The sequence below is a fragment of the Rhinatrema bivittatum genome, chromosome 8 (assembly GCF_901001135.1).
Source record: "Rhinatrema bivittatum chromosome 8, aRhiBiv1.1, whole genome shotgun sequence".
Lineage (NCBI taxonomy): Eukaryota > Metazoa > Chordata > Amphibia > Gymnophiona > Rhinatrematidae > Rhinatrema > Rhinatrema bivittatum.
The window spans coordinates 118,625,529-118,649,505 of NC_042622.1; the positions used below are offsets into that span (position 1 = coordinate 118,625,529).

General features: G+C 45.5%; 1 protein-coding gene across 5 annotated transcripts in view; it reads right to left on the minus strand.

Moving 5' to 3' along the window:
• Positions 1-23,977, minus strand: part of RABGAP1 (RAB GTPase activating protein 1) — a 545,250-nt gene that overhangs the window by 379,446 nt on the left and 141,827 nt on the right. For all 5 annotated transcript variants that reach the window (XM_029610918.1, XM_029610917.1, XM_029610919.1 and 2 more), the window contains exon 8: positions 6,756-6,822. In XM_029610918.1, coding sequence (XP_029466778.1) covers positions 6,756-6,822 — 67 coding nt within the window. The remainder of the gene's footprint in view (positions 1-6,755; positions 6,823-23,977) is intronic.

Genomic DNA, 23,977 nt, shown 5'->3' on the forward strand with positions numbered 1-23,977 from the left:
CTGATGGCTATATGCAGGTATGCCTCTTTCAAAATCGAGAGAGGCAGGAACTCTCCATTGCGTACTGCTGCTATGAGTGAACAGTCTGCACATGCAGAACCATGGAACCTTGAGGGCTGTATTTACCTTTTTTAAAGCCAAAATCAGCCTAAGCGTTCCCTCCTTTTTTGGTACCACAAATTTGTAATACCTCCCTGTTCTCTGGCCCTGTCGAGGAATCAACATTATTGTCCCCAGACACTGCAAGCAGTCCATTGTCCCATGACAGCCACACACTTGGTGTGGGGAGCACAAGGGAAGATGATATACATCTCTTGAATTGGCTGAGCAAATTCTAACATATAGCCGTATTTTATCACACTTGGGACCCACTGGGGTCCATCGTAATTCTGGTCCACTCTTCCACTGGTCCATAATTCTAGTCCACTCCTTGTTTAAAAAAAAAAAAAAAAAAGAGCCAAATGGCCTCCAATAACCGGAATGGAAGAGTGGACCAGCCTTGCCTCATTGTGAGGACTTGGTACCCCCAGTTCCCTGACCAGGGTTGTCTTGGGATGGCTTGCATCCACCCCAAAAGGACTGTCCCCAAGACTATGCTCTGCCCCTGAGGACCCGAAGAGCTTTCTGCCAAAACCTCTTATTCTCCTGAAAGCATGAACGGGTGGGAAAAGACTTCCTGCCCTTCGACCTGTCTTCTGAAGGACAGGAAGTCTTTTCCCACCCATTGCCCCTTAGACTCTCCCAGATGCTTTGCCAATTCTTCCAAGTCTTTGCCGTTTAAGAGCAAGTTCTTGTTTGGAGGAGTCCCTAGCTGAAACTTGAACCATACATCAGCCGGCCAGATTCGCAGCCAAAGCAAACATCTGGCAGAAACCGCAGACATCATAATTCTGGAAGACATCCTGATCAGGTCATACAAGACATCTGCCACTTCCAAATGCTCAGCCTGTTTCGCTGCAGCTGTTGACAGGCTCCTACGCTTGAAAATACTGTACCCAGCACAAGCAAGCTCTTTGCATAAAACTACTGCAAATTGCAGCTCTGATACTCAGAGCCAAGACCTCAAACATCTTCTTGAAAGTGATGCGGCGGGTTTGCAAAAGGTGGATCTTAAATTCCTTGGTCAGCTCTGAGAGGATGACAGTACCCAGCCGCATTCCTTCTCGGACCTTCAGGATGAATTTGAGATTAGGGACATGTCGGAGACCTTTCATTGAAAGCTCCTGGAGGAATTGGAATGCCTCCAAAGAAGCGGCTGGCAACCTAGGGCACCACATTCGGTGGTATTAACACTTATTCAGGAAAGTATTCCCCGTAGAGGGGTCTCTCTCTTCTACAAAACTCTGCAGTTACACCATATTCAACAGGATCCACCGCTGGCCCTCATACAGCTCTGGAATAGGGATTTGCAATTAGACTGGGATACTCACCATTGGAGTAGAACATGGAAAAAAGCTCATAAAATTTCATTATGTACCTGAGCCAAGGTGATGGTCAAGCTTCTCTACCAGGCATATCACTATCCTCTTTTTTATTCCAGGTTTAATCCCACCTCTTCGGGCCTATGCTGGAGGGGATGTGGAGGAGCGGAGTCTTTCATGCACATTTGGTGAACTTGCACCTTTATCACTTCTTTTTGGCAACAGGTCACCTCTACGAGCTTAACTATCCTAGGAAAATCGATTGACATGCATCCCGAACTCTGTTTACTGGTTCATTAGAGAGACCATCATTTCACCTCCTCCCAAAGAATTCTGGCGGACAATTAATAAATGCCAGCAGATATACCATTGCATTTATGTGAAAATCCTCCCCCACTCTTGGCTGCTGGAAAAAAACAGATCTATGAGCTGGTGCTGGTAGAGAAGCTTACCCATTTGCTCAAGCATAATAACCCTGTATGGTGCTACCTGGACACCTTATTGGAATTACTGGAATGCTCTACATTTCTTTTGAGGGGTTCTCCCAATGTCTAGATTCCTTCTAGTGGATATTGTTGGTTATACCCTTGATATCCTGTAACATATTTTGTGGATGTGGCATATGTTTGTGCCAGTGCTCCAAGTTCACTGTGCTTATTCCTGCTCTGTAACGGGGGGGAGGGGGTGGTAGTTTCTCCTTTTTCTTTCTTTACTGATTCTTTTTCTATTTTTTTTCTACTGTTTGTTATACATGAAAAACTTTTTAATAAATAAAAAGTTTTAAAAAAAATCTTCTTGAGATAGACTTCCGATTTTTGGGCCTGAACATGTTTTAGTGTGGCTGACCTTGCCACCAGAATGGTGGTCCTTTTGGTTACCACGGACACCGAAGCATTCACCTTTAGAAGTGACAAGAGCGCCATCTCCTCCGGCAATCAATCCGGCTTTAGCATTGATCTGCCAACCTTCAAGCCGGTCTCAGGAGTTTCCCACTCTCTGACCACCTATTTCTTCACCAACTTATGAAAAGGAAATGCTTTCACTGGGCCCCTCAATCCATCCATGATGGTGTCCACCCCTTCCTGGTCAGATTCCTCTTGTGAAACCTTAATAACACGGAATCAAGAGCCACAGCTGCTCTGTGCAAAAAAGATGTACCACCTTAGGGTCATCCCCTTCAGCCACTGGAACCTCCTCCAGTCCATCTTCTGGCTCAGATACATCTTGCGTGGAGGCTGCTCCTGGTGAATCCTCTGCAGCAGCATTGGAATCCTCTGACGTGTCTTCTTTCCCGCGAGCACCTGAGCAAGTTGAAAGACTCAGGAGCCTTCATACACCCGTAAACCCCTTGCTCTTTGAAAGCCCGAGTTTTCTGGCAGGCTGTGACCCATGTGTAGACCAACTCCGCAACCGAAGGTTGTCCATCCCTGCTGCTTTCTTGGCTAGATATGCCTTGTGCATAAGAACAAAATCCATAGAAAAAGCATGAGGACCATCAGAATCCTCCTCCAGAGGGTCTTCATCTGAACCAGAGTCATTCTGGCAGTGTGATCAGAGACTCCTGCTGCCATACTTGGATTTGAGAGCCAGGTTCTTCTGGCTCATGTATTGGGTAAGATAGAAAATAATCTGTCTTTCGAGGTATTATCAATATGATTTCAAAATCATCTCTAGACTCTTCATGCCTAATCCAACATAATTCTTCCTTTGAAATTCTATGATAAGAATTTTATTTTTTCATCTATCAAATATGCCTGTTGCATGCTTCGTTTGCTCATCTCTGTTTGACTGTCCATATAGTCATATATCAGGATTGATTGCAGTGGATGAGTATGGATGAAATTTTGACTGATGAGATGCTTAATGAGATTCTAGCTCTCCAACCGAATTTAGTCCAGATCTGTTCGGGCCTGAAAACTACAGGAGATAATGGGGCGGGGAATCCCCTGCCTCCCTAGCCATTCCTGCTGCTGCCGCCGCTGAAGCCAAAATGACTGCGGTTCCTGTGTTAATGGGAAAAGTCTCCACATTTGGGGGGGCCCCAATGCTCAAGACAGCCGTTTGGCCTTTGATCAAGCACTCACTGCCCTCAAACTGACTTCCCACCCAGAGACGCATCAGGGCACAAGCCAACCAGCGACAGCCATGATCGTGGCTCCCAACAGAAATGCCAGCTCTTGCCTTACAGCATGCTCGCCACGTGGCGCCTGGAGTCGCTGCAGTCACATCAGGACTGGGACCCCCACAACAACAAGGTGAATAGCTCTACGCCCGGAGTCACCATCGGAGACTCGAACTACCACAAGTTAGTGCATCCCTGAAAGCTTTGCTGCTTCTAAAAATTCCTTTTCTTTAATGACTCAACATGCAGGCAAATATACTTCCTGTATACAGCCAGGCTTGCAAAGCAAAGCTATCACAGCAATCCAATGATATCTCCTGGAGAATGAGGGAACTGGACCACCAGCTGTACACCTCCAAGGATTACAGGATCGAGCTGATATCAATGAGAACTAACCCCTTGCTCGTCCAGGTCTAACCAGGGAAAATGGCCCCACCAAGAACCTAACAAACCCCCTGGGAGGAAAAAAAACAAACTATCTTCCGCTTTTTTTTTTTTTTTCTCTTTTTTAAATACTTCAGGTTGCAGGTTTTATACCACTACCATCTGCTGGAGACAAAGAAATACTGAGGGACTGCAAGTGACACACTACGTTATATGGCAGTGTCAGTAAACTTTTTTTTCTCTGTCTCCATCTGCTGGCAGGGAGGCAAAACCCAGAAGTCTGGGCTGATTTGGGTTATGAACAGGAACTCTGGGTTGTGTGGGATTCCAGTATCACTAGAAACTACCAGGTAACAGCTTGCAGCCTGGGTTCTTCCCCTGAAGCAAGCAGGACCTAGCTGGTGTGTGGGAGGTTGCCTGCATATGAGCATGTGCACAGGTGCAGCCAAGACTGGGCAGTGTTCAGCAGGGGTTGCACCGAGACATTACGTGAGGAGTTCACACATCACACCAGCAATAAAGTAAGCTAATTTCACTAAACCCAGCTTTAATTACTATAAGCACATTTTCACTTCAAAGTGTCATCAATGAAAACTGCATTACATTTAAAATTAGTAGTTCTACAGTAAATCCACCCATTCTCATCTTATCTTAAACAAGCACCCCCAAAAAACTATTAGTCATGCATTACAACAGCAGTTGTCCACAAAAGGTTTGCAGAATAATGCAAGGCAGCTTTATTTTAGCAACTGTGAGTGCTTTAGGTTTAATGGGGAGATGTAATGCAGTCTTCCAGCATGAGCAACCTAACCAAAAAAACCTTACAAGGATAGGGGTAGATTTTCAAAGGATTACGTGCGCAATATTTATTTATTTATTTGGTGCTTTTCTATACCGGCATTCATGATACAATCATATATTGTCGGTTTACATGGAACAAGACACTATACGTGCGTAACCCTTTAAAATCCCCCCTGCATGCGCCGAGCCTATTTTGCACAGGCTCGGCGGCGCGCGCAAGCCCCGGGACGCGCGTATGTCCTGGGGCGGTCTGGTGGCAGGACCAAGGCCTCCGGCACAGCGGCTGTGCTGGGAGCTGGTCTGGTGGCAGCCGGCCGGCAGGCGTAACGTCTTGAAATAAGGTAGGGGGGGATTTAGGTAGGGCTGGGGGGTGGGTTAGATAGGGGAAGCGGAAAAAATGTTCCCTCCGAGGACGCTCCGATTTCGGAGCGATTTTGGACGGAAAGGGGAAAGCCATCAGGGCTCCCCTAGGGCTCGGCCCACGCAAGGTGCACAAGTGTGCACCCCCTTGCGCGCGCTGACCCTGAATTTTATAACATGCGCGCGACAGCGCGCACATGTTATAAAATCGGGTGTACATTTGTACGCGCACAAAAGTACCCCCGCACACTCGTTTAAAAATCTACCCCATAATTTTGAAAGCCATTTTAAGAAATAAAACAATGTTTTACCAGCAGAAATGGATTTTTACAAAACTACCCACCCTATACGCAGTTAAAAGTACACATGTAGGGCTTCTATGGGCATACTTTTACCTACAATAGAGGGAGGCGTTCCCGAGGCTGGGGTTGAGAATAGATTTGCACTTACGTGCACAGTTTTAAAATTTCAAAAAGTGTGTAAATTTTCTCAAAAAAACTACCCACACAAATTTGCAGGTGTAAATGTGTGTAGTTAGTTTTCTTGGAATAATTTTCAAAGTGAAAGTATACACTTTGAAAATTATTCCAAGAAAACTAACTACAGTATACTAAAGTATACACATACTTTCACTTTAAAAAATGTAGCAAAATCCACAGGTAATAAACTTTGCAGCAATGTGCACAGTTAGAAAATTCCCCCTAAACTTTATAAGAAAGAGTGAAATTAGACAGGATGGAGAAGTCAAGTGTACCTGCTGTACTTTATAAATTAAGCATGTTTCAAGTGAGGAGAGCACGGCTACACAGGGTTCTGGCTGCAGTGTAATAATGCTGTCGCAGTCTCTGTGCACAAGTCACTACCTCTTTGCACATATATAAGGGAGGCAGCTCTGGAAAAAATGTGGTTGGAGAGCTAGAATTTCATTAAGCAACTCAGATAAAATTTCATCCAAATTTCTACACAGTATTCAATCTTGATATGTGAATATAAGTGGACAGTCAAACAGAGATGAGCAAACAAAGTATGCAACAGGCTTATTTGATGGATGTAAAATAAAGCTGTTATCATAGAATGTCAAAGGAAGAATTATGTCAAATTAGGCATGAAGAGTCTGGAGATGATGTTGAAACCATACTGATAATACCTTGAAAAACAGATTTTCTATCTTACCCAATACATGAGCCAGAAGAACCTGGCTCTCAAATCCTAGTGTGGCAGCAGGAGTCTCTGATCACACTGCCAAAATATACTGGAACACATAGAAACCATTTAGAATTTTCACTGCTCTAATAAGACTATATTGGGTCCAATCTTATTGCTGTTTTCCCAGAGAGCAGCCAAGGAAAAGTCAAAGTCCTATTTATTTATTTATTAAAATATGTATACACCTATAGCAAAATCATACTAGGCGAAGTACAGTTTCACCAAGAATGTAATAAAAATCTTCTCCCTAATCAAACATGAGCAAGATCATTCTGATCCTCAAAAAGCAGCATCTGCACTTTTCTGTGGCTGCACCCTGTCTACCTTACAAATAAGGAAGCATAAACTATCGTAATTAAGTTCTGCTTTCTCAATATTGTTGAAATAAATCTGAAATACAATAGTACTATATTACCAAAAACATAAAAAATAAAAAGAACAGATGCAATAGTTACACTTACCAAATCTAAAAGATGCATATCACTGTTTCGAACATCTTTTCCAGGGCTAAGTAATAGTCCAAAACATCTGTAATAATTGATATGAGTTAGTACACGTATGAATTTGCATATTTACACACTCGCACCAATCATTCTTTAGTGATTTAAAACTGCAGTTTTCAAATTAATTTCATATCAGAGTACATGTTCATTTTCTGTAACTAAATCAGTATCATAGTGTATTATAATACATTTATAAGAGTTTTCTTATCTGTTTGATCATATAATTTTTGCATATTTATTTCCTTGCAATTTCGGTTGTTCCTAATTGCTTTCTTCTGAAAACATTGTACAAAATTTTAACCAAGAGATGGGATTTTCTCTTCTTATAAAGTGAACCCCTGCTGTTCAAATCTTCATTAAAAACTAAAGATTTGATTTTAAACACAGCATCTTCTGACCAATGACTCACTAATGTTGTGAAAAATCCTCAGAATAGCAGTGTTAGTCCAGTGTAGCAAAAATGACAGGAGTCGGGTGGCACCTTATAGTGGACTCTGTCCTCAAAAGCTCATGTTTCAATAAATCGTTGAGTTTAAAGGTGCCACCCAACTCCTGTCATTTTCACTATTGTGTGACATAACTATTCAGTTTATTTCTTTTTCCATCTGCTGGAATGCAAGTACATAAATCATAGTCAGGGTTTGTTTGTTGTTAAATCATTATACCAGTTCTCAATATCTTCTATAGTACATTTGCAAACTAAAAGAAGCACTGTGACAAGGTAATATTCTGGAGAGATTCGCACCAGAGTGCCTATATGGGAGGGGGAAAAAAAAAAAAAGCATCCCAAAATTCTGAGGGGGTATTAATCTGATGTGCCTATTATACAACAAAAGTTAATTAAATAAACAAAGCTACCATAAGCTGCTGCACCCCTTACTTGCTGCAAAATGTAGGTTTATAGCTACACCCCCTCCTCCCTCTGAACTTCACTCATTGGAATTTCATAAACCCACAGCATTCACTATTTTTGTTCTCATGCTTTTTAAATCTTGTACTGCTTATCACATGTATATGTGTGGTTATTGTAAGGTACCATACAAAAAACAAAACCCCTAAAAATACATAAATCATGAACCTTTATTCCTAAAAATATACAACAAAATCTCTATAAGACAAGCATAGAGGATCCATAGTGGAAGTGAAAGAAAACTTGTGGCACTCTACTGTGAGTGAGGCTGGGCAGATTGGATGGGTCTGGTGGTGCTTACCCGCTATTACATCTGTGATAGTGGTAGGAACAGAGTTGGAAGGTGATAGTATTGCAAACAAGCTACTCTGCACTCCCTCAAGAGAAAAAGCAAGGGGAGAGTTGATAATGAGTAGCCAGGTTAATAAGCAAATGTTGCTTACCTGTAACAGGTGTTCTCACAGGACAGCAGGATGTTAGTCCTCACATATGGGTGACATCATCAGGATGGAGCCCAATCACGGAAAACTTCTGTCAAAGTTTCCAGAAATTGACTGGCCCCCCAGCATGGCACTAAACCTGCAGCCAGCAGGGGTCCCACTTCAGTCTTATTTGACAGCTACAGGCAGTGCCGAAAAAATAAAACAAAACGTTACGAACCCAACACCGCGGGGTGGCGGGCAGGTTTCGTGAGGACTAACATCCTGCTGTCCTGTGAGAACACCTGTTACAGGTAAGCAACATTTGCTTTCTCACAGGACAAGCAGGATGGTAGTCCTCACATATGGGTGAGTACCGAGCTGAGGATGTCCGATCATGCACCAAATGTACCCAAAGGCGTGCAACAGGCACAAAAACTGGGGTGAAATTTGGTAGAGGACATCCTGAACCCCACCGGGCAGGTGGAAGGGTGTTGGTACGTCACGTTAGAAATAGGTTACGCAGGACAGATTGGCCGAAGATGGAATCTTGTCTTCCAGCTTTGTCTAAGCAATAGTGGGCTGCGAAAGTGTGAAGAGAACTCCAGGTGGCAGCCCTACAAATGTCAGGAAGCGGCACCGATCGTAGGTGTGCTACTGAAGTCGCCATGGCCCTCACAGAGCGTGCTTTAACATGGTCTTGGAAAGGAATGGCTGCTTGCTGATAGCAAAAAGATATGCAGTCCGCCAACCAGGAGGAGAGAGTCTGCTTACCTACAGGTTGCCCTAGTTTGGTGGGATGGAAAGAGACGAATAACTGAGTGCTCTTCCTGTGGGCAACTGTACGGTCTAGGTAGAACGCTAGAGCCTGTTTACAGTCAAGGGTATGCAGAGCCTGTTCCCCTGGGTTGAGTGGGGCCTGGGAAAGAAGATAGGTAGTATGATGGATTGATTAATGTGAAATTCCGAAACTACCTTAGGCAAAAACTTAGGGTGAGTGTGGAGTACCGCCCGGTCCTGCAGGGGGTTTAGTGTATAAGGCGGATAGGTAACTAGGGCCGGTAACTCATCTAACCCTGCGAGCTAAAGTGATAGCTAAAAGGAAAATCACTTTCCATGTGAGGTATTTTAGGTCACAGGAGTGAAGAGGTTCGAAGGGTGGTTTCATGAGCCGCCCAAGAACCAGATTAAGGTCCCAAGAAGGGGCCGGAGGACTTAAAGGTGGCTGATATGGAGTAAGCCTTTAAGAAAACGAGTAGTACAAGGGGTTGTACGATATAGGGACATCCCTGACACCCTTTATGGAAGGCGGCTACCGCACTGACGTGCATCAGGTCAGTGCAGAATCGGAATCAGGTCTTTAGACCTGATTCCGATAAATGCCAGAGATAGTCCAAAAACCCTGGGATTGGACAGGAAAAAGGATCAAGGGATTGCGAAGAAACACCATGATGTATACCTTCTTCCATTTTATAGGAATAAGACTTTCTTGTGGAAGGCTTCCGTGAAGCAATCAGAACACGAGAAACCGAATCTGAAAGGTTAAGTGGATTGAAGGATTACCTTTTCAACATCCCATGCCGTCAGGGACAAGCCTTGAAGATTAGGATGGCGTAGACATCCGTTTCTGAGTAATCAGAAGCGGGGTGCGTTCCCAAGGGAAGTGCCTGCGGATGGAGAGATCCTGGGATATGGGAAACCCACAACTTGGCGTGGCCAGTGAGGTGCTATCAAGGATCAATGGTTCCCTTGCCCTGAACGGAGCTTCATGAGAGTCTTCGAGAGAAGAGGAAGTGGAGGGAATGCATAAAGCAGACCGGTTTCCCACGAGAGGGAGAATTCATCTCTGGGCTGAGACGCTCGCTCCGAATGAGGGAGCAGTAGTAATTGTCTACTTTGTAGTTCTGAGGGGATGCAAAGAGGGTCTATTCGGGGATAACCCCATTGTTGGAAAAGAGAGGTCGCTACCGAGGGGTTTGAGCGGACCACTCGTGTGGTTGTGAAGACACGACTCATTGTTTGCCAAGACATTGTGTTACTCCCAGCAAGTAGGTTGGCCCTGAATGGTACATCGAGCGGGAGAGCGCTTCCGCCCAAATCTGCGCAGCTTCCTGACATAGAAGGAAGGAGCCGGTGCTCCCGGCTTGTTTGATGTACCACATGCCACCTGGTTGTCCGTCTGAATCAGGATAACGTGATTTGATAGAGTATCCTGAAAAGCTCTGAGAGCATATCGCATCGCCGAAGCTTCCAGGAAATTTATCTGGTGTTTGGCTTCCTCTGGAGACCAAAATCCTTGTGACGCAGATCATTCACATGAGCTCCCCAGCCGAGGTTGGAAGCATCGGTGGTGAGAGGAGTTGGAGGATCTGGCAGTTGAAAAAGGCAGTCCCCTGGAGGGAGATGGTTCTGATCTTTCCACCAGGTGAGAGACAGACGGAGTGTGGTCGGTGATGTGAACAATGGTTGACAGAGGCTGAAGGTCGCTTGAATCCATTGCGACCTCAGAATCCAATGCGTGACTCTCATGGCCAAGGCGGGCCATTGGTGTAAGATGGACTGAGGATGCCATGTGTCCGAGAAGGAACAAGGAATTGTCGCGCTTGTTGCTGTGTTGCTTGAGACCGCAACTGGTGAGCGAGAGAAACAAGGGTTTGCACTCGTTGATTAGGTAGAAAGGCTTTTGCCTGTAAGTTGTCCAAGTCTCGCCCCAATGAACGACAAGGTTGAGATGGACTACATAGGTTTTCTCGTAATTGACGAGAATCCTAGAGAAATTAGAGTGTGTAGGGTCAAATCCAGGACCCATCGAGCGGCTTGCTAGGTTGGGGCCCCTGATTAACCAGTCATTCTAGATAGGGGTAGACGTGAACAACCTTCTTTCCTGAGAAAAAGCGCGACAACCACGGACATTTGGTAAAGACTCGTGGTGCCGATGATGCTAGGCCCAAATGGAAGCACTCTGTATTGATAGTGCTTTGGGCCTACTAAAAACCTGAGATACTTTGCAATAAGCTGAAGCTATCGCAATGTGGGTGTATGCGTCCTGGAGGTCCAGAGAGTAGAGCCAGTCTCCTCTTTGTAGCAGAGGTAGAAGCGAGCCCAAGGTTACCATCTTGAACTTTTCCCGCTGGAGGGTACTTGTTGAGGGCACGTAGCCCCCCCCCCCCCCCCCCACGGATTTTTTTTGGGGATCAAAAAGTACCGGCAATAGAAACCCTAGGCCTTGTTGTGAAAGAGGGACGGGTTCTATATGCTCTTAACTGGAGAGAAGAAGGAAAACCTCCTGCTCTAAGAGGGAGAGAGTGGTCGTTTACCTCCTCCACGCTTGTAGAGGTGGTGAATCCGGGGAAGAGCAAGAAAGTTCAGGTGGTAAACCCTGAGCAATGAACTGCTAGCACCCATTGGTCATTTGTGATTGATTGCCACATGCTGTGAAAATGGCACAATCGACCTCCCACTGGTATTGCCGGAAGAGGGATCAGGCTGCTGCCTCTCCAAGGGAACGTCAAAAACCTGAAGCAGGTCCGGCGGGGGAGCTTCTTGTGGCTTTTTGCTTTCGGGGTTGGCGAGGCTGAGATTTCTGATAAGGCCTCGTAACTCGGGACCTTGTTGGTGGAGGATAGTACTTCCTTGGACGGAAGAATGACTTCTTAGAGTCCTTCTTGAAGGGCTGACTAGAAGGGAAGTTAGAAGGTATCGATGAGAGCTGTTTGAGGGTCTCATGATGGTCCTTTAATTCAGCCACTATTTGCTGAATCTGTTCACCGAACAGATTATCTCCTATACAGGGCAGGTCAGAAAGCCTGTCTTGTACTTCTGGACAAAGGTCAGAAGACTTGAGGCAGGCCCAGCGTCTTGCCGAAATGGCAGCTGCAGACACTCTAGTGGAGGTGTCGAAGATATCGTAAGCTGTTCTTATCTCATGCTTTCCTGCTTCAAACCCCTTGTGAACAAGGGTTTGAAGATGTTCTTGTAATTGGTCAGGCAGGGTTTCAGAGAAGTCCTGTATTTGCTTGAAAATGACCCTATTGTATTGGGTCATATACAGCTGGTAAGAAGCAATCCTGGAGATAAGCATGGCCCCTTGGAACACTCGATGACCAACATTGTCGAGGAACTTGTGTTCTTTGACAGGAGGGATAGAAGAGTGTGGTTTTGTCCTTTTTTGCTTTCTTTTGAGCTGATTCCACCACAACTGAGTGGTGGTCAAGCTGAGATTTTTGAAAGCCAGGGACTGACTGTACCAGATAAGTAGTGTCAGCCTTTCTGTGTATTGGGGCAATGGATCCAGAATTTTCCCAGTTCTTTTTGAGGAGGTCAAGAAGAACTTGATGAATGGGAATAGAAGTGATCACCTTAGGGGCATCCAGGAATTGGAGAAGCTCCATCATCTGGTGCCTATCATCTTGCTCCGTCTGAAGCTGGAAAGGGACCAATTCTGACATTTCCTTTACAAAATTAATGAAAGAGAGGTCCTCTGGAGGAGAACATTTTCTACTTTCAGTAGGAGAGGGAGGTGAAGGTAAGTCATCGATGTCTGAGAAAGTATCATCACCCCAGGTGTCATAAGGATCAGTAGGCTGACCTGTAGGACGAGAAGGGGGGTTGAATACCCGAAGGCCCCGGCTGGGGCTCCGAGAAAATCAAAGGAATCGCCAGGGGCACCGTGGACGGCCTGGAAGGCATCGTTGCCGGTATCGAAGGCATCGATGGCGCAGATGTGCGTATCGCTCCCGATGAATGAATCGATGGCGAGGGACGAATTGGCATCGATGGCTGAGGCAGAACTCCCGAAGGAGGGATGCGAAACGGTGTTTCTCCTCCCGATGAGGCTGTCATCGGGGAGCGCACCGGAGCCATCGGAGACCCGGGAATCACTGGTGGAAGGGCAGTCATGAGCGCCTCCATCTGGATAGCAGCAGTGCCAGCGCTGCTGGAATCGGGTTGGTAACCGGTTCCACTCTCGGTACCTATGTCGGTGCCGGAGGGACCTGGAGCCGTTGCATCGCCTTGTCGATGGCCTCCTGGATCAGCCGGTCCAGTTCTTCCTGGAGACCTGGGGCAATCAGCTCCGGCTCCGTGACGGAAGAGGGAGGCTGAGGCACAGTCGGAGGGACCACCTTTACAGGCGGAATCGCGACTCCCAAACCCCGATCTGGTGAGGGTTGCCTCGATGTCCCGGTCGCAGGAGTGGTCGGTGCCATTCCTGGACGGGGTTTCTTCAATGGTGGCTCGGACGGTGGTGAGGTCGATGATTTCGCTCCATCGACGGTCCGAGACTTACGATGCCGATGGTGATGTTTCTCCCTTCGATCCCCTCGATCTTGAGGGGGAGAAACAGGAGTCGATGGCCGTGAAGACGTCGATGGCGGGCGGTCACCGGACGTTTGTCAATGTTGGTGCGACTTCGACGGTGCCGGTTCTGATGACGTTGATGCGATGGACGGCGTCGGGGTGTGAGCACGGAAGAGGAGTCCCATCTTCTCCATTCTGGCTTTGCGACCTCTTGGTGTCATGAGGACACATTTGGTGCAAGTCAGGACATCATGCTCACGGCCTAAACACATTACACAGACTCTATGAGGGTCTGTTATCGACATGGTGCGAGTACAATCCAGGCACCGACGAAACCCCCGACGCCATGGCCATAGAAAAAATTTGAGCTGCGGTATGGTCAACGGCCAGTAGGCTGCGAGGGCCAAACTCAACGGTAATCGACGAAAAACGGCAAAAAAACTTACCGGAGTACCGCGGCCAGAGAAATTTAGAGGAGGGGCTCCTGTGGGGCAAAGTTATTTTAAATAAGTCCGTGAGGAAAAATTCCTGTCAGGAATGTGTTCAGAGCTCCTAAACCGCGAGGCTACTGCTGCGCGGAAAAAAGAAGACTGAAGGGGGACCCCTGCTGGCTGCAGGGTTAGTGCCATGCTGGGCATGCCCAGTAGGGGCCAGTCAAAGTCCTGGAAACTTTGAGAGAAGTTTTATGTGATTGGGCTCCATCCTGATGATGTCACCCATCTGTGAGGACTACCATTCTGCTTGTCCTGTGAGAAAGCTTGTTACAACTCCTCCAAAACCAGCCAGATCAGTTCCAGCAAATTGGTGGTTACTGGGTAATATCCAGCAAAGCCACATGGACCTAGAAAGCTGGATGCTTAAGCAACAGCCTTACTAGTTTTGGTAACTATTTGGACTGTTGCAAGGCTTGGTGCTGGATTAAGGAGTTAAAACGCCCCATGTCAAGAGAGTAAGGCCACAACACAGATAGTACACTTTCCTCCCTCCTCGGCTCCCGACTTGCAATAGTGAACAGATGAGAGTGGGCAGCAGTAGCAAGGGTAGAACTTGGGGAAGTGAATGGTGAGAGGATAGAAGGCCAATAGTCTGATAATCTAAAGGAGGAGGGAATCTATGATGCCTGTGGCCTGTGGCCTGTGGCCTGTGGCCATTTAAGTTGCCACAGGCATATTACCCAGCCTCGTTTCTCTCCTTTGGGACTTTACCTCCAATTCCTGCAAGTAGCTCTCCCTGTTTTTCTGCGAGTGTCATCCCGCACCTGAAAAGGTTTCTCTCTTAAGAGCTAGTCCCGTGGGCCATGCATCAGCAATTCTGCAGGAGCACAAAACCATACAGCAGCATCTAGAGCTAAGGCCTTTGCTGGTGCAGCCTCACTCATGCCTGAAGGATAATCTTTTGGGGATGGTAGTGACAACACTTTTGCTGAGTGAGCGGCGCCTTGACAGCCTTTTGGCAGGGCTGGGGATAGGTAGGTGGTGGCAAGTTGCTCTTTGGGTGTGGCCTCATCATGGTGGTGGTGGGGCTGTCTTAAATGTCCATCTAAATGTGAACACATAAAAAGCACCGTCACCCAGATCACTCCATTCAATTTTTCCCAGCCATGGGGTATGAGCAGCATGTGACCCTGCTACTGGCTCTACATTGAGGCCTTTACTAACCATCAACTGGGGCAGCCAAAGGATGCAATGAGTGCACAGGCAAGCACGAGATCCTGAGGTTTAGTCTGCTGACCATGCTAGTGCTACTGGTGTGATCCACACAGCAGTGTTTGAATTAAAAATAGCAGCACTATATCAGCAGTGGCCATCTTGTGAAGGTCTGCAGTACATTGGTGGAGGCCATCTTAGGGAGGTCTGCAGTATATAGTGGTGGCCATTTTGGGCGATCTACAAGCAAAGTAATAATAGATATTTTCTTGGGTTAAGTGCTGCCATCTTGGTGAAGTCCACTGAAAGAATAGCAGTGGCCTTTGAGGCCGCCCTCCTTATTAAACAAGGCCACATTTGAATAATGTTAGGTTTGCAGACAAATTGATGGCTATGGACATCGTTGTAAAGAGCAAGTATGTTATCTGTTCCATTCTTGACTAGGATTTAATACAACAAAAATTAACAGGGGTCGGGGAATTAATGTTATCATTAATTCCTATATGTTCTCTCTGCATTTTTTGTACTTATTTTCCCCGATTAAATCGTGCTACCTAAAACAGCAAATAACAAAAAAAGCAAAGACCAGAGCTACATCAAAGTCAAATAGGACCATGCGAAAATGTGGACCCGTCGCAGTCTTCTGAAGGGACATGGCTGTCTAAACAATGCACTTTTTCAGCACATTCAGCTAATCAGAAAGAACTGAACAGCTAATAAACAATCTTTAAAATCAAGCAATGCAGCATGGAACCAGCTAGGTGCGGCAACAGCTCTGACACAAGAAGACTATCATGTTGAACAGCAGACCTAAGAATGGGCAGCAGAGCAAGCAAAGAAAAAGGAGCATTCTTCAAAATACAGTGGAAAAGTCCCCTTCCTCTTTCTCAGGGTCTGGTAAGTCAGCCTCTTCCAGCAATACCTGTCACAACATGAACTTTGATTCTGACTCCTCCTGTACCAATTCCAGCAATGAAGAATTAGCTTTAGCTACTGTTATGAGAAATGCACTAAAGACATTTAGTAAGAGAAGATCTTCCCAAAAAAGAAATGGGTTAGTGAACTGTAGGAATATAGTGATCTAAACTTCAGAAAAGGAAATTATAAACAAAGAGGTCGCCTGACTTCCTAAGTTACCCGAAGTAAGGACTAAAAATTCTATATAGGTAAATAAACTGGCTTGAGAAGTTTTTAAAAAAATAAATAAAGGAAAAGATTTAGAAAGGAATTTATAGACAACATTTTCTCCTTGCTGATAAAAGACCAGGATGGAATGTATGTTGATGCGAAGGAGAAATCAACTAGGAGCGAAGATAAAGAGAAAAAGCCCCACATATATAAATTCATTAAAAATTGGATTTCAGCTTATCATATATTCATGACTGGAGTGATAGAAAAGGAACTGGAACAGAATCCATATTTGGTATGATATTTGGATAACATCATATGTATACACAGGTGTTACAGAGGGTGGATTTGGTTAAATTAGGATATAAAGTTTAGGAAAAAGTATGGTAGAGGATAAATTCATCATGTGGCATCATAAGTTTATCAATTAATAGCTAGATGAGATGGCCCTTCAGAGACCCTTTAACCCTGACAGTTAGTACCTCCCATTCAGGGAACATTAAAAGCTTTAAATTATAGCTCTGGGAGACAAATTTGCAGGCCTCTGCACTTGAAACATGTGCAAGTTCTGACACGCTTGTTCTGGCTGCAGTGTAAGAGTCCGTATCAAAGAAGGGGACAGGATCAACCATACCACCGATCTCTGACATCACTTGTGCCATGACCCCATGGCTAGACAAGTATAAGACAAGATCTAGCAAAGTATTTTTTTTTCTCTAGATTTTTCAATCCCTGGCAGCAGCCCTACTAGTTTGCCATTAGCACTCTTTTGCAAGCAACTCCTTGTCTCTGACAGTATGAGGCAGTCACAAGGCAGAAAATTAATAAGGATGTTGCACTAGGGAGACACTCTTACTATACATAAGAACATAAGAAATTGCCATGCTGGGTCCATCAAGCCCAGCATCCTGTTCCTACAGAGGCCAAACCAGGCCACAAGAACCTGGCAATTACCCAAACACGAAGAAGATCCCATGCTACTGATGCAATTAATAGCAGTGGCTATTCCCTAAGTAATCTTGATTAATTGCAGTTAATGGACTTCTCCTCCAAGAACTTATCCAAACCTTTTTTGAACCCAGCTACACTAATTGCACTAAACACATCCTCTGGCAACAAATTCCAGAGCTTTATTGTGCGTTGAGTGAAAAAGAATTTTCTCCGATTAGTCTTAAATGTGCTACTTGATAACTTCATGGAATGCCCCCTAGTCCTTCTATTATTCGAAAATTTAAATAACCGATTCACGTCTACTCGTTCAAAACCTCTCATGATCTTAAAGACCTCTATCATATCCCCCTCTCAGCCGTCTCTTCTCCAAGCTGAACAGCCCTAACCTCTTCAGCCTTTCCTCATAGGGGAGCTGTTCCATCCCCTTTATCATTTTGGTTGCCCTTCTCTGTACCTTCTCCATCGCAATTATAACTTTTTTGAGATGCGGCAACCAGAATTGTACACAGTATTCAAGGTGCAGTCTCACCATGGCGCGATATAGAGGCATTATGACATTTTCCGTTTTATTAACCATTCCCTTCCTACCGTAATAATTCCTAACATTGTTTGCTTTTTTGACTGCTGCAGCACACTGAGCCGACAACTTTAAAGTATTATCCACTATAATGCCTAGATCTTCTTCCTGGGTGGTAGCTCTTAATATGGAACCTAACATCATGTAACTACAGCAAGGGCAGTTTTTCCCTATATGCAACACCTTGTACTTGTCCACATTAAATTTCATCTGCCATATGGATGCCCAATCTTCCAGTCTTGCAAGGTCCTCCTGTAATGGTTCACAATCCGCTTGTGATTTAACTACTCTGAATAATTTTGTATCATCCACAAATTTGATAACCTCACTCATCGTATTCCTTTCCAGATCATTTATATATATATATATTGAAAAGCACCGGTCCAAGTACAGATCCCTGAGGCACTCCACTGTTTACCCTTTTCCACTGAGAATATTGACCATTTAATCCTACTCTGTTTCCTGTCTTTTAACCAGTTTGTAATCCACAAAAGGACATCGCCTCCTATCCCATGACTTTTTAGTTTTCTTAGAAGCCTCTCATGAGGGACTTTGTCAAACGCCTTCTGAAAATCCAAATATACTACATCGTCCAGTTCACCTTTATCCACATGTTTATTAACCCCTTCAGAAAAATGAAGCAGATTTGTTAGGCAAGACTTCCCTTGGGTAAATCCATGTTGACTGTGTTCCATTAAATCATGTCTTTCTGTATGCTCTATTTTGATCTTGAGAATAGTTTCCACTATTTTTCCCAGCACTGAAGTCAGGCTCACTTGTCTATAGTTACCCAGATCGCTCCTGGAGCCTTTTCTAAATATTGGGGTTACATTGGCCACCCTCCAGTCTTCAGGTATAATGGATGATTTTAATGATAGGTTACAAATTTTAACTAATAGATCAGAAATTTCATTTTTTAGTTCCTTCAGTATCCTAGGATGCATACCATCCGGTCCAGGTGATTTGCTACTCTTTAGTTTGCCAATCTGGCATTGGCATACAGACATTTCAAAGTGTGTTTTTTGTTTGTATTAACAACCTGATTTTCAGTTGTTAGGAATAATTTGGAAATCATTAGCTTCGGTGATTTTTTACATGTAGGCACATGGACTGTTTGCTTTTAATGGAACCTCTCTGTTGGGATGCCCTAACTCTCCTGTTTCATTAGTATCCTTCAAGGATACATTTCTCCAAACCATGCAAGGCTGAGTGACTGTTGTCTTTCCCCCTTGTTCTAGTTTCAAAAAGGAGATAGAGCAGCTTTTAAAGTTGGTGCCAGCAGCTTGGTTCCACTCTGGTTAAGGTGGAACCCATCCTTTCAGAAGTTTCCCCTTTCCCCACAGGTTTCCCCAGTTCCTTTCAAAGCTGAATCCCTCAAACTCTGGAGCTCTGCCTGCCTCTGGGGACCTGCACGTGGAACAGGAAGCATTTCAGAGAATGCCAACCTGGAGGTTCTGGATTTCAGCTTCCTACCTAAAATCCTAAATTTGGCTTCCAGAACCTCTCTCCCACATTTTCCTATGTCATTGGTGCCCACATGTACCACGATAGCCGGCTCCTCTCCAGCACTGTCTATAATCCTATCTAGGTGACGCTTGAGTCTGCCACCTTCGCACCAGGCAGGCAAGTTACCAGGCGGCCTCAAGTCCACCAGCCACCCTATCTACATTTCTAATAATCGAATCACCAACTATGATGGCCAGCCTAACCCTTCCCTCCTGGGCAGTAGCCCTGGAAGACTATCTTCCAGGTTCACAGTGATTTCGTTCAGTTCGTCTGACTCATCACCCCTGAAAACCATCTCTGGAACTGGTATCTTCCCATCATCCTCATTAGTAAACACTGAAGCAAAGAATTCATTTAGTCTTTCTGCAATGCCCTTATCTTCCCTAAGAGCCCCTTTAACCCCTCGGTCATCTATTGGTCCAACTGACTCCCTCACAGGTTTCTTGCTTCGGATATATTTAAAAAAGGTTTTATTATGAGTTTTTGCCTCTATGGCTAACTTCATTTCAAATTCTCTCTTCGCCTGTCTTATCAATGTTTTACGCTTAACTTGACAATGCTTGTTATGTGCACTCGGAGCTCTTTGCACCGAGTCACACATATAATCACTCACCGGTGGGTAAAATATCATACATGTGACACTCAATGCAAAGGACTGGAAAGCCCCCCTCTTGCTGCTGGACTGCTGCCTTCATCTTAGTTTTATTGAGTTCCTAATTAAGTTTAGGATACCAAGGGAGTTGGAATGAGAGTACTTTAAATTTACGGGTGAATTTACTAATTAATCAGCTAGTATCCTACAAGGGGATGATTAAACTTTCAATAAGGGCTGGTACAATAGTATGATTGAGATAAGACCCTGATTGATTTTTAATGAGAAAGTGTCTCGTGCTTAAAAATCAAGGGTTGATTGGGTGGGAAAGACAGACACTAGTATTAACTATCTCTGGCTTGCTTATTACCTCAGACACACGCAAACTCTAAAGAATATATCCCTTAATTTCACCTTTCACCAAACTTTTATAAGCCCAAAAATTTCTGAAAGCTATACTTACCAATCCTCTTTAACCAACATTAAATTAATCTTCACTCAGTTAATGGAAGGGTTTAAGATTCGCGCACCATTAGACGCACGCTTCAGGTCCTCCTCTACTGCAAAGGGTGCGGGGCATCTAGAAGCTGGGGCTGTGGAAGTCAATCCCTGGATCGCTTGCGGTGACCTCTGGACTCCTCTCCCGGGGGATGCTGGGAGCAGTATGCAGATGAGCCTTCTCACTTTGAGAATTGTGACAAAAAAAAGGGGGGCGGCAAATTCAGACCTGTCCATGTGTCCTATCCCAAAGGTGATTCAGTAAACAATTATATCGCTCCTCAGTTATGCTGGGTCCAATATGCTTCATTCAATCAGACGGTCAGCATTATAAGAAAATTTGATGCTGATGCCAGGCTGACTAAGGCCAATATCAAATCAACCTTCCATCTGTTACCTGTACATCCAAACTATTTCAACACATGCATACCCCATGGGTTACTCCATATCATGGGCATATTTTGAGAGATTCAGTACATTTGTGCACTAGGCCTCAGAGAATCAGAATACAATACACTACCTCGATTTTTTGTTGGTAAGGCGTCCTTCAAATCCAAAGCTTTCAGAGTGTGGTTGCACATATTGATATACAGCAAGCGCAAGAAAAACGATGGGCCTAGTCTCTTCCCTAGTATTTCTAGGCATTGGACATTCTAGCTGGTTTGACTTGAGGAAGCCTGAACAAGTTAGAAAAATTAAGGAAGGCATTGCAGAGCATGAGGCAGGCCAAAAAAAGCAAACTTGCAGCAGTTCCAGTCACCAATGGGGCTCCTTAGCTTCGCCAGTAGAGTTATCCCAATGGGCAAGATGTTCATTCAGCAACTTGCTTTAGTCACGGCAGGTATGATCCTCCTTCGTCACTTGTTCCTGATGTTCCAGATGCCCCGGCGTCCTGATGTCCCTGTCCTGATTCCATCCTCCTCATCTCCAGCTCTTGGTCGAGCTTCCAGGTTCCTTTGTTCACCTTTCTGGATTTGCCACCGTCATGGTCTGTGACCAGCCCATGGGGAGCTGTGTAGGGCGCCTCGTGGCACAAGGCCTACCTTCTTTTCTGCAGCGCAAGCCTCCAGAAGGCTCCTGTTTTTAATGCGGAAAATCCCGAGTCTTGAATCCTGTCCCGGTCTTCGGCGTTCCTTGTGCCTGCTTCTGTCCATGCCCAAGACTCTGCCAGAACCTGCTCCGCTTCAGCATGGTCCGCAACCAGCCACCAGCGGCTGTGTAGGGCGCACCCCGATGCAAGCCTCTCCTAAATCTTCATGTCCTGGCTTCAAGTTCCACTGCTTCATCTGGAGTCTGCTTCGCCTTCGGCGTGGTCCGCAAACAGCCATGGGTGGCTGGGTAGGGCTCACTGCAATGCAGCATTCACCCAGTACTTTCTCCTGAATCCTTGCCTGAGACTGCCAAATATCCTGAAACCTTGTCCAATCCTCCAAGTATCCTGAAACCTTGTCTGAGTCTTCTAGTTCCTGCCCTTCAGCCCTCCGTCTGGCCTCACGCACTCATTGTTCCCAAGCGGCGTGGTCCGGAAGGGCTATCGAGTGGCCGGAGGGCTACTTCCAAGTACCAGCATTGTGTTGCTGGGTCCTCATTGGTGCGTGTAGGTCCAGTGGAGGGCAGAGCCTGCCTCGTTCCAGTTCTCAGACGTTTCCCTTGCCTCGTCTTCAGTCCAGCCTTTTTCCTGCTCCGCCCATGCTTGTACTCACTCACCTCTCACGGTGTTGTCTTGGGGCTTCTCTCTGAGCTGCGCCATGATCCAAGGGCTAACAATCTCCCTTGAGAAAGCGATCGTGCCTCCGTGCTCGCAACACCAATTAATGCTGCTAATACTCCAAAGCTTCCCCTTGGGCCATTATCTTCCATTTAGGAAGAAATGACATTACATCAACACACAGCCTGGAGTTTGTACAAAAAGCTCAGAGATTGCATTTTGATTGTTAGGTTATTCCCAGCTACTCACATTTTCTGGTCCTTCATCATCCCTCGGAGGGGAATATGCAGCAAAAAGTCATACTGTGCTGTCAAAAGAACTCGCAAGAAGTTGAACAGATGGATGCAAAAATTCATGTTTTCCAATAATGATTTTAGCATAGCACATGACCTCATCATAGAGTTGTCCAGGAAAGTATCAGCCTGATGGGGTTCATTTGTCTGAGCTGGCCCTTGATATTTTTAAATAGCAACAAACAGGATGCAACAGAGAGCTTGAGATTTCATTATGGCCACAGCAAAGGTGTGGGAGAGCTCTCAACAAGTGAAGTGTTGCTGCGGGCGGGCTGTGGCAGGGGGTGGCCAAATCTGAAACACACAGCAAGTAATGTGTTAATGCTGCATGGGAGGGGACAAGTAAGAAACAGAACTTTCCTGCCACTTCTTTACACTATGAGAAATCTTCTTTACACTGAGAAATTTTGGAGTCAAGTTTGGCTTCAACAACCAAAACCAGCCTTCACTATGCTGTTCTATAGCACAGACATGATAGTGACTCTGGCTCGTCTAAGGACCAGGATCAACTCATAGGACAGCGATAGGGGTGAAGCTTTGATGGCTCAGCTCCCTCCGTTGAGCAAGAAATGTCAAGAGGGCTTGGCTTCTACGGACAATCCTATGACAAGTAAAAATTGTGCAAACTAACAGGCCTATACAGTAAAGCGCGGCCGCGGTTACCCTGTTTCTAACCCGCTTTGTACCCAAAATTTGGCCGCACAAGTCTAACCCGTGATTCACTATCTGTTTTTACCAATCTTTACCGCTTCTTTAAATCGACGCGTATCCCTTTCCGCCCGCGGCATGTATATGATATGTAAACGATTGGATTAGCTATTCCCTCCCATACAGTAACGTGCGGCCCGATTATCACCTTTTTAACCAACTGTTTTGCCGCGTCTTTAACCCGCTAATTTACCGCCTACTCTGACCCTGGCATTAGAGGGATGTGACAGCAATAGGCAGGCTCCGGTCAAATAAGTGGGTGGGTTGGAGCAAGCGAGTAACATGGTGTGGCCTGGTTCTCCTACGCTCGGGGATCGCCTGTCCTCTCTCCCCCCCCCTCCCAAAGCAAGGCGCAGGGCGAAAATCGACTCGACATGTTATTAAAGCAAATAGAAATTGTAACAAAGTAACTTACTGCATGCTTCCAGCAGCCCCAGTCCTCTCTCCCCTCCTCCCGAGGCGCGCACCACGGCTCCCCTGCCTCCCGGGGGCAGCCGGCGGCGAAAGCGGCTTCCAGCAGCCCCGCCGGCGAAGGTGCATGAACGCACGTCCAATTTGGGGGCTCAAGGCAGCCAAGGCGCATGAGCGCACGCCGTGACCTGAGCACCCGGATGGACGTCCGAGGTCACGGCGTGCGCTCATGCGCCTTCGTTGCTTGAGCGCCCAAATTGGATGTGCGTTCATGGTTTTTTGTTTGGTTTTTTTTTTTACCAACATCTACTGCATTACTATATTATGCTGCAAACAGCCTAGTGATAAACCATTAATTTTATGGAATATTTCAAAATAACATTTGTCAGGCTAGTACTATTACACTAAAATATTTGTTTTACTGTAAGCTTTATTTAATTTTTATATTTCGCTTTTCGGCACTTCAAAGGCAGATTGTTGGGTTTGTGGCATATTGTGGACTCTTGGTCAAAGTGGAGATGACTCCTCCCACAGT